The 10418-nt window shown below is 40.5% G+C and overlaps 1 protein-coding gene across 2 annotated transcripts; it reads left to right on the forward strand.

Annotated features, from left to right (window-relative positions):
* The first annotated feature begins 4408 nt into the window (after positions 1 to 4408).
* LOC123431155 (probable homogentisate phytyltransferase 1, chloroplastic) lies at positions 4409 to 8749 on the forward strand. 2 transcript variants are annotated; one of them, XM_045114992.1, is made up of 12 exons: positions 4409 to 4556; positions 5209 to 5501; positions 5641 to 5724; positions 5804 to 5878; positions 5974 to 6057; positions 6366 to 6455; positions 7062 to 7163; positions 7385 to 7480; positions 7667 to 7738; positions 7813 to 7908; positions 8253 to 8357; positions 8462 to 8749. In XM_045114992.1, exons 1-12 carry the CDS (start codon positions 4499 to 4501, stop codon positions 8501 to 8503), a joined length of 1197 nt encoding a protein of 398 aa, XP_044970927.1. In that variant the 5' UTR covers positions 4409 to 4498; the 3' UTR covers positions 8504 to 8749. The 2 variants fall into 2 exon arrangements, with proteins under 2 accessions (XP_044970927.1, XP_044970928.1); XM_045114993.1 differs by lacking the exon at positions 6366 to 6455.
* Positions 8750 to 10418: the final 1669 nt, after the last annotated feature.

The raw sequence follows: 10418 nt of genomic DNA on the forward strand, positions 1-10418 counted from the left end.
AGACCGAAACCAATCCCTCGGAGGGGGGAGAGGTGGGGCGCTTGGGGGCGCCGGCGTTCTCTTTTGCATGGCTGGCCGTGGGGCTCTCTCTTCTCTCTTCTTTCTTTCTTTCATGTGCATGCGGCGGGACGATGGATGGAGCAAGACTGGCATGTGGCGTACACGAATAGGAAGCAAGGAAAAGACATGACATGGAGGCGGGCAGCTGGGAATAAACAAGCCCCCAGCCTAAAACTTCTGCCGGCTCACGTCTCGCCAGTGAAAAAAATGGCTTTGAGAAGGCCAAACAGCTGGAGATGCTCTAATAACCAAGCTAATGGGTGGTGTGGTAGTATGGCGGCTAAAGCTGCTCCAGTCAGGGCGGCATGTGCGCAGGGACGTTGGCGGCGACGCCCCATCCTCCCGTTCACCTCCGCCAGCTCTTCATACGGGTCCATGCAGTGACATAAGCGAAAAGAACTGGAATTGGGGTGTAGGGCGACGGCTATCGGAGCGGAGTGGATGGGAAAAGGGAGGAATGTGAAACAGTGCAGATCACTCCATATGTAGGGGCTCCGCCTCGGTTTTGGATGAGTCGTGGGTGTGAGAGTCCTACTGACGAAGGTCTGAAGGCCCACAAAGCTCCACATTTTTGTTTCCGGTTTACGAGATTTTAGGAGATAATTGCAGGGCACTATCATGTTTGGGCACGTCGTGGCGAATAGGTACCAATAGTCAAAATTTTTACACGTCAGTACCACTTCACGGGCTAATTGTTGCGAGACGGGCTGACATCTGTATAAACCCGTATTAACCACGTCTGACAAACCTGACCCGTATGTCAAGCAACACGGTGACGTACACGAACATGTAAGAATGGTCGACGTGTCAAGTTTTTACAAAAAACCCTTGCTTTATACGTAATCATATAAATGTCGTTTATTTTACAGAAAAATAAAATTCTAAGAATTTTTTCCCTTGTAATTTTTCAACACTGATTCGGACTCGTTTGAAAATTTTCATTGACTTAGACAATTAAATAAATAAAACTTAAACCGAATCGTATGCGGGTTTCAAACCCACAACCTCCCGCTCGGAGGCGCGCCGCAATAGCCAGCAGGCTACAGTAGTGCATGAGTTAGATAGCAGGCGGGGACTCCTTTATACTAGATCAAATATGTTGGGCCGGCTGGTCAGGTCCTATTACGCGCAAAACCGGAAGGTTGTATGAAACAGCAAACACTTTTAGGATTGTAGGATTATGTTCACGTTTTCAAATTATTATTGAGAATTTAAAAAAAACTTCCCACTTAAAAATTTGTTCCCATTTTTAAAAAATATCTATATCTAAAACTTGGTTTTGAATTTAAAATATATTCCGGTTTTAAAAAAACATTCATGTTTTCTTTTTTGGGAGATCTTTAGAAATAGAAAACCGGAACATTTTTTAAAATTCAAAAATACGTTTTATATACACGAACATTTTTGAAAAATGGGAACAAATATTTAAGTGGGAAGTTTTTTTTTGAATTTTTTGGCAATGTGTATTTCAAAAATTGTTCAGCAAAATGTCAATATGATGAATGAATTTTTGGTGACTGTATTTATTAGTAGTTGATTACACAATGTATATACAATAATACATAATTTTCTTAAGGTATGTTGACCATTTTTACATATTATTGTGTAAAATCGTTTTGAATTTCAAGACACACGTCGACTTTTTTAATAAAAGTTTAATACATTTAGAAACTTTATTATGATTGCACAAATATTTTTAGTCTGGTGCTTGACACTTAATAATACAAATATGTAATTACAAGAAAAATATATATGAATACCATAATTTAAAAAAATGAGCATCTCAACACCGGCAGCTTTGCTGGGCCAAACCAGCCGGTCCAGCGCGCGTACTCTACTATAAAAAGCCTTAACCCCCTTAAAGAAGCACAAGTTATCTCGTGAAGTTGTGGCTATCATACTTACTCTCTCCGTTCCTAAATATAAGTTTTTTAAGCGATTTTATTAGGGGTCTACATACGGAGTAAAATGATTGAATCTATACTTTAAAATATGTCTATATATATTCGTATGTAGTCCACTAGTAAAACCTCTAAAAGACTTATATTTAGGAATGAAGAGAGTATTCTCTTTGTTTGAGCGGACTCTGGTTCAAATCCTGTGGATCCCTAATTTTGTTTCTTTTCTTTATTCGTTAAAATCAACGGAAATATTCAAAATAGTCCCGATTCGACGGTGGAAATTGTAAATGAAAAAAAACTGTCACATAAAGGGTGTTCATCTTTTTTTTTTATTTGTTAAAATCGACGGAAATATTCAAAATAGTCCCGATTCGATGGTGAAAATTGTAACCGAAAAAAAACTGTCACATCAGATATTTTTCTGTAAAACATAAAGGGTGTTCACGTGATTACGTATAAAGTACGGGGGCTTTCTGTAAAAAACTTGCTCCGTTACGACAATTATACGATTAGTCCGTGAAGCAGTACTGACATACAAAACTGTCAAGCGGGACCGCACGGTCAGATACGGGATTTTACGACTGTCAGTCCATTTCACAACAATTAGTCTGTGAAGTAGTACTCACATACAAAACTTTTGAGTATTGGTATCTACCAGTCACGACGTATCCAAGTATGGTAATGCCTTGCAATTATCTCGGATTTTGGACGGTCGGACAAAGGCCCAAAAGTTGCCAGATGGCGTTGGATGACTTGATACGTCCAAACAGCTCGATCCGGATGTTTGAGGGTCAGTGTGTTGAAGATGCTCTGAGAGCATCTCTAGTAGTGCCCTTAAATCCTTAAATCCTCAAAATTAACCTTTTTTTTTACGGGTTGAAACAAAAAAAGCAAAGAATAGAACCCCTAAACCCCTGAACCCGTAAATTTTTTAAGGATTGGACCCCAGATTGCTTTCCCAATCTCTAAAAGTGAGGATTGGGGAGGGGATCCCATCCCCAGCCCGCACTCCTCCCTCGCCCTGCCGCCTCCTCCTTCCGTCTTCGCGCGGAAGGGAAAACCCTGCCTCCCACCGCCGCCGCCTCACCCCGCCGGCCGCCGCGCGCCATGGAGGCACCGCCTGCCTCCTCCCTCGCCCCAGCCACCTCCTCCCTCCCGCTGCCCGTCGCCCTGGCCCCCGCACCTGCCTCGGCGACGCCCGCGCCGGCCCAGCAGCTGGCCGTCCCGAGCCAGGCACAGGTGGCGTCGGTGGTGGCCGCCACCCACGTCGGCGCCAAGAGGCGGCGTTCTGGCCAGCACGTCGTTGCCACGGCCGCCGCCTCCGTCGCCCCGGCCACCGCCTCCCTCGCCCCGCCCGCCGCCCGAAAGAAGAAGGCCTCACTTGGGCCGAAGGGGGCAGCGGGGACGAAGGTGAAGAAGACCACCACCCGGAAGAAGCCGGCGCCGGCGCCCGCCCCTGCCGCCCCTCCACCCGTCGTGCACGAGGTGCTCGACGGAATGCCCGCCCCGCCGACGTCGTTCATGGGGCTTCTCCAAGACGCAGAGGTGGACATCGGGGCTCCTCCTCTCGAACCCTTTCAAGGTGATGACTTGGAGGAAGAGGGTGATGAGGAGGAGGAAGGGGAAGATGAGGAGGAGGTGACCGAGATAGAGGAGGAGGCGTTCGCCGCCGTTGGAAAACCCACCACGCGCTCGACAAACTATAGCGAGGACGAATATATTGTCTTGGTTCGTGCTTGGGCACATGTGGGGATGGATGCAAGCACCGGTACCGATCAAACCGGTAAACGCTATTGGCAATGCATAGAGGACGTTTATTGCAAGATCAAGCCGAAGACCGGTGGGTACGACTCTCGTAGTTCCGTGGTGCGTCCTCTACTATTCCAGGTGACACTCCGATGAGTGATGGTGGTGATGGCGGTGTGGAGGACTCCAGCACCGACGACAATGGAGGTGCTTGATGGACGTGGAAGTGATCTAGGAGATGGCGCCGGTGCAACTTTTTGGTGATGGTGCCGATGAGAGGGAGAAGATGATGATTTTGTGATGTAAACTATTAAACCATGCATCAATGATTTTCATTTCCTAGTTTGTTTCAAGTTTGATTGTGTTTTTCTAGTGATAATTGTGATATGTCAAATGACAGTTTTTAGGGTTGGGGTTGCGACAAATACTAGAATCATCAAATTCAACCCTTATAACGGAATATTCCGTTATAAGGGTTGAGTTTGAGGGTTCTAGTCTTTGCCCCTGTTTTTCAACCTTTAAAAATGTCAAAAAATGTCAATTCTCAACCATTAAACTCGTTTTAGGTTTTAAGGATTTAAGGGCACTGCTAGAGATGCTCTTAGGTTTCTTGGGCATAACTTGGCAAGAAGGCCAGGTAGCCGAGTGCATAGCGGCCGTCCTTTTAACCCTTCTTGGAGAATTATTGGCTCGGTGCCTTTGTTTTCCCTCTTCCGGGCCTCGTTCTCTTTCTCTGCTCACGCTGCTCACTCCTAGTCACGTACGGACGCACGCCTTGACCAGCCACGGCCATGGGTTCGCTGTGCCTCCAGCCGCCGTTGCTCCTCTCCATCTCCGCTCACCAGCAAGGTGAGTACCTCAGCCAGCCCTGGTTCGATCCATATCTTCGTGCTCCGCGTGAGCGCGCTAGGAATCTTCTTCTAAAGTAAATCAAATCCAAAAAGGGAGTGGGTTGTCGATGGGAAACTGTAGCCATAGCACTGCTTGAATTGGAGATAATGGGGTGCTAACTGTTTAGGTTTGGACGTTTAAGTTCTTGCTCGCAGGCTCAGTGCAATGGTGGGTCAGAATTCACAGCCGTTGAAATAACCTGAGCGCAAATGTATTGTCCGAAGTTTTCTTTTAGAACTGTACTGTCTGAAGTTTGTACACAAAAAGCGTTTTCTTTTAGAAATTAGAACTGTACTGTCTGAAGTTTGTACACAAAAGAAGCTTGTCTGTGTTGATATTAAGGAGATTTTGAGGCGTTACTTGTTCTAGATGACCAGTCATATCGTGGCTGATTATATACAGGAAACAGACATATATGTCACACAAAATTGGATGCGTTAGAGGCTTTCTAATAGAAAATATTTGGTTTCATAATCATGCATAGTTCTATTTTTGATTGATCAAGAATTTAAATACCCATAATTTACAAGATAATTCCAATATATCGTATCGATGTCTACCATTGAGCTCTGGAGTGTTGGGCGTACTTTTGAGATCTTTATTTTTCCAGATCATTTCCTGCCATCACTTTGTCCTGCCCACAAAAACGCAAAAAGGCAAACTTCCGTGTCCAGCCAACGGGGCCAAGGCCGCCCTACCTTGGATTGCTGTAAGAACTTCTTGGGCTGGAAATGTTCCTACGAAAGGATATCACATCGACCAGTAGATAATTGTGCAAATGCTTCGATGCAACCACTGCGGTCTGAGCCTGAGGCAAATGATTCTGCGAGCATCTGGAATCCAATATCAACTTCTCTGGATGCGTTTTACAGGTTTTCGCGGCCACATACTGTCATAGGAACAGTTAAGTATGCCTTCATGTTGTTTCATGTACATAAATCGCCAAACAATGAGATTTTCAATGAAGCTAGTAAGTTTGAGATGTTGTTTCCTTTTGCTCTCGCCTAGATCTAAGAGACATTTTGGTTGGTTATTTATTCAGGCACTGAGCATAGTCTCAGTTTCACTACTAGCTGTCGAGGGCTTGTCTGATATTTCTCCTTTGTTCCTCACTGGTTCGCTGGAGGTACAACTTGGAACAGCAATTGTCATTCTATCCAGAAACATCGTTATACAATACTCAACTTCACTCTTGTCTTGTGTAGGCAGTGGTGTCCGCCCTTTTCATGAACATTTATATTGTTGGGCTGAATCAGTTGTCTGATATTGATATAGATAAGGTAGTTTAAATTACTGTGATCTAAAATATTTATATGAAAAATTGTGTGATCGTTGTTACGAACCTTTTGGGAGCTCATACGTTGGTGACTACCAGGTTAACAAGCCAACTCTTCCGCTAGCATCTGGGGAATACTCTCCTGCAACCGGGGTGGCAATAGTAACAACCTTTGCTGTTCTGGTAACTTAACTCCTGTTTTTAGCAGATTAATTATTTGTTGCTTACTTGGTTTCAACATTTATTTGAGTATTAGATTTTATAATTTATAACTAGTAGTGCCCTGAGGCTATGATATTAAGTAGCACAATGGGGAAACAAGTTCTAACATAAAGACTTCAGAGCTATATGGTTATATATATATGGCACTACAGCTGTACTCGGAACTTCCACTAATTACTATCAAAGTCTGCTAATAGTTGGTCTACTTAGGCTGTCTGCTGAGAGTTGTGTCAGACTAATTCTGGAGGTGTGTTGTGTGTGCATTGCAGAGCTTTGCCGTTGGATTTGTTGTTGGATCACAGCCTCTGTTATTGGCTCTTTTTATTAGCTTTGTTCTTGGAACGGCTTATTCAATCGATGTAAGAGTTCATGTCTCTATGATCATCAGTTTGTCATCTGTTTAACTGTAGCCTTATGTAAATTTTAATTTCCCACTTCCCCCCTGTGATGGTGTTTATGCCTCTGCAAATACAAAACTTTAATAGGACATTAGGCTAGCTGTTCTCAATCTCTAGCTCTCACTATGGAAACAATATTTAGTGGACCTAGTTTTCAGTGCATAATGGAAAACAAGATGAAATGTTATCCAACAATCTTTTTTGGCTTTCACATTCATGGAAGGCGTGGAGGCCAAGTTTAAGTGACCTGCAGGTTAGTGTGCAAAATTAATACATATGAACAGCTTGATATGCAGAAGGCTCGAATTTTATAGGCTCAAGGAGGCCTTAAATTTTTTGCATGTGGTAAATCAAGGTTAGGGATAAAAGATGACATTCTTTGAACTGCAGAGTAATGACTCAGTAAATTTTGATAACATAAGAATTATTGTGAACTCATTTTCTCTTACATATTTTTCTACTCCTTTTTTCTGTTTTTGTTTCTAACACCACCATATTTGTGTGCTACGGAAATTAATGAAACACCTAGTTAATGGGAGTGGATAATCATAAGTTTGTATTATACAGCTACCATATTTTCGATGGAAGAGATCTGCTGTTGTGGCAGCACTCTGCATAGTAGCAGTACGAGCAGTGATTGTTCAACTGGCATTTTTTCTCCACATACAGGCAAGTCTTCTGATGATATGTTTGTGAGAAGTAATGGTGTCTACAACTACAATAGTAATGCTCCCTCTGATTCATATTAATTGACGCTGATTTAGTACAACTTTGTACTAAAGTTGTACTAAACCAGCGCCAATTAATATGGATCGGAGGGAGCAGCATTTTCTTCTTGTTACTTTTACAAACATCACATGTTAACTGACATTTGATTCATGGTCTGTTAGACATTTGTCCTCAGAAGACCAATGGCCATTTCAAAGCCATTGATATTTGCAACTACATTCATGACCTTCTTCTCAGTTGTAATAGCATTATTCAAGGTAACAATATCTAGTTTATGTAATGTCCAAATATTGAGTGTGATTTGATCGTTTCTTAGTTACAATGCCGCTAAATATTTCTGATCATAAATATAATTTCATGCCATAATAACTTTCTAACGTGACGCTCATCTTTTGTAATTTTTTGGTAATAATATTACCGTAACCAAATTATACTGAATGTAGGATATACCTGATATTGACGGGGACCGCATATTTGGAATTAAATCTTTCAGTGTCCGGTTAGGCCAAAAGAAGGTCAGTGATAAAAAAAAATGTCAAATTTGCTATACTGCTTGAAAGTCTCGATGCTGATTTAAACGTCCATGCAGGTTTTCTGGATTTGTGTTGGACTACTGGAGATGGCATATGGTGTTGCAATGTTGATGGGAGCTGCTTCTTCCTGTTTATGGAGCAAATATGCAACTGTATATTTTTTGTACATTTCAGCAGTGATTCCTTGTTATACTTTGCAAAATAATAAATACGGGGACTGAACTGACTAAGGTCTGTCATTTTCTTTACGCTGAGGGTTTATTTGGAAATAAATTTCAAATAGTACTGAGCCATACCATATTTTGGGTAACAGAAAATTGGTCTAATCTTTTGTGTTATTTTTCCTTACACTATGAGGTAACTGTTTTTAATGGCTAAGTTTATGGCTTCCCCGAAATGGAACACCGATGATTGCAAGGACTTACCTTCTATTGACTGGTATTTACTTTTTTTAGTTTTGTTATGACGGTTTAATTGTATATGTATGGGTGTGCAGGTTGTCAGCCATGCAGTCCTTGCTGCAATCCTATGGAAGTGCGCTCGATCAGTTGACTTGACCAGTAAATCTGCAATAACATCCTTCTATATGTTCATCTGGAAGGTAACTGATAACTTCATTGTTGGTTCCTGATCTTTATACTGGCTACTTTAATTAGTGTGCCTTCTAGTTGATTGCTGACAAGTATTCCTCACATGACTCTGCAGTTGTTCTACGCGGAGTACCTGATTATTCCACTAGTCAGATGAGGGCAACTTGCTTCAGGGATTGAAGAGGTTCGGTGCGAGGACAGTATACAAACAAGACTGGCTGAGCTTGCTTCTCTGTTATTTGAAGTCCGAACAGGTGAGCGCGGAGGACAATGCCAAATTGTATCAACTTATTCCTAAAACAATTAATGCAACTTATTGTGATCACTCTTGTAAAGGACTCTGCGGCCCTCAGATGTGTTTGCCTGAAAAAGAATAGAAAAGATAAACAAATTGGCATGCTTACAATTCTTGAACATGTTCACTAAAATTTAGTGATTATTTCTGAAAAATCATGACCATTAAGCATGCCGAAGATGACCGACATTGACCGCTCTGAAAAAGAGCTAGCAGTTCTCTCTCACTAGCCTTTGTTCTTTTCTTGTTTATATTTAAAAAGAATAAATGTTCAGATAATTTTGGAAAAGGCATTATGAGATTATTCAACATGTTCTGAAATGTTTGAAAATTATTTTCAATGTTATAATTTAGAAGAAATAGTATGGTGTTTTCAAAAGGTTTACACTTTTTTTAAGTGTACACATATTTTTTAAACATTATCTATTTAAAAAAGCTAATATCATTTTGATTTTTTTAATATCTTCACCATTATTTCGAAATTTAAAAATTATTCATGAGTCAAAAATGCCCACCAATTTTAATAAATACATTATATTAAAAAGTGTTAACGATATTAAAAAAACATCCATGGTTTTTAATATGTACTCTTGAATTTTCAAAACTATACACGAAATATTAGCAAAATATTCATAAAATATAAAATGTACTCACGGATTTTAAACCATGTACACAAAAAAATATTAAGAAAGAAAAGTGAAAAATAAAAATAAAGAACCTATGAGCCAGGATAAAATTCTGGAAAGAACCACACCTAACCTCTTGCCCTACGCAAAACCGGTCTACCCACGCTACTTGGAAAATCCCTACATATGAAAACTAGTCATCAAGTAGTGCTACTCGGTCGAGGACGACACCAAGCATATACCAGCTAAGGGACGTATAACATTCTACCCATTTTCAAATAGTGCATCCAACTCCCCTAGGTCCTTTTAGAATTTTTGTAAAATATGAAAGAAATTATATGACATGACATAGATGATAAAAGCACTTAACATATCACATAATTTTAAATCAATATTTGAAACATATAGCGAAGGAAACAAAAATGACAAATTTGTATATCAATATTGATAATGGGCCAAATTTAGAGCCCATTTTACATCCAACCACGAGACAATACTTTAACAAAGTTCTTAGATAAATATCACACAAATTCAGAACATGCAACGGAAAAATTCAGTGGTTGGCACTAGTAATCAAGTACACCCTCCTGGTATTAGGTTTCCTCTTACTAATTACTTTGTCATTTGATCCATTGACAGCTCTTGCTGCATTGAAACACACGCTAGTGTAGAAAGGGGCTTTAGTCTCTTTTGGCAACGGCAACCGAGATTAAAAGGTGGCGACTAAAGCCCCCATCCTTTAGTCTCGGTTTGCAATAACCCGGGATTAAAAGAGGACCTTTAGTACCAGTTGGTGACACCAACCGGAATTAAGGATTTATGTTTTTTGTTGGGGTTTAGGTCTTTAGGGTTTATGGTTTATGATTTCTGGTTTGTTTTCCATACAGTTTTTTAATTTTAAAAATATTTTACACTACTACATATTGTACCCGTTGATGAATATATAATATAATTTATTGTATATATATATATAGGGATTGACTATTCGTCTCCCTGGTTGAGGAATAGTTATTCTTCACCCCCTCTATTTTTATATAAATGCATTGTAATTTTACGCTCCGTCTATTTTATTTTATTTTATACATAAAAAAGAACATAAGAAAATATATAATGACCGTAAAAATATTTTTTGTTACGTATTGAATCAGTAT

This window comes from Hordeum vulgare, chromosome 2H (assembly GCF_904849725.1).
Source record: "Hordeum vulgare subsp. vulgare chromosome 2H, MorexV3_pseudomolecules_assembly, whole genome shotgun sequence".
Lineage (NCBI taxonomy): Eukaryota > Viridiplantae > Streptophyta > Magnoliopsida > Poales > Poaceae > Hordeum > Hordeum vulgare.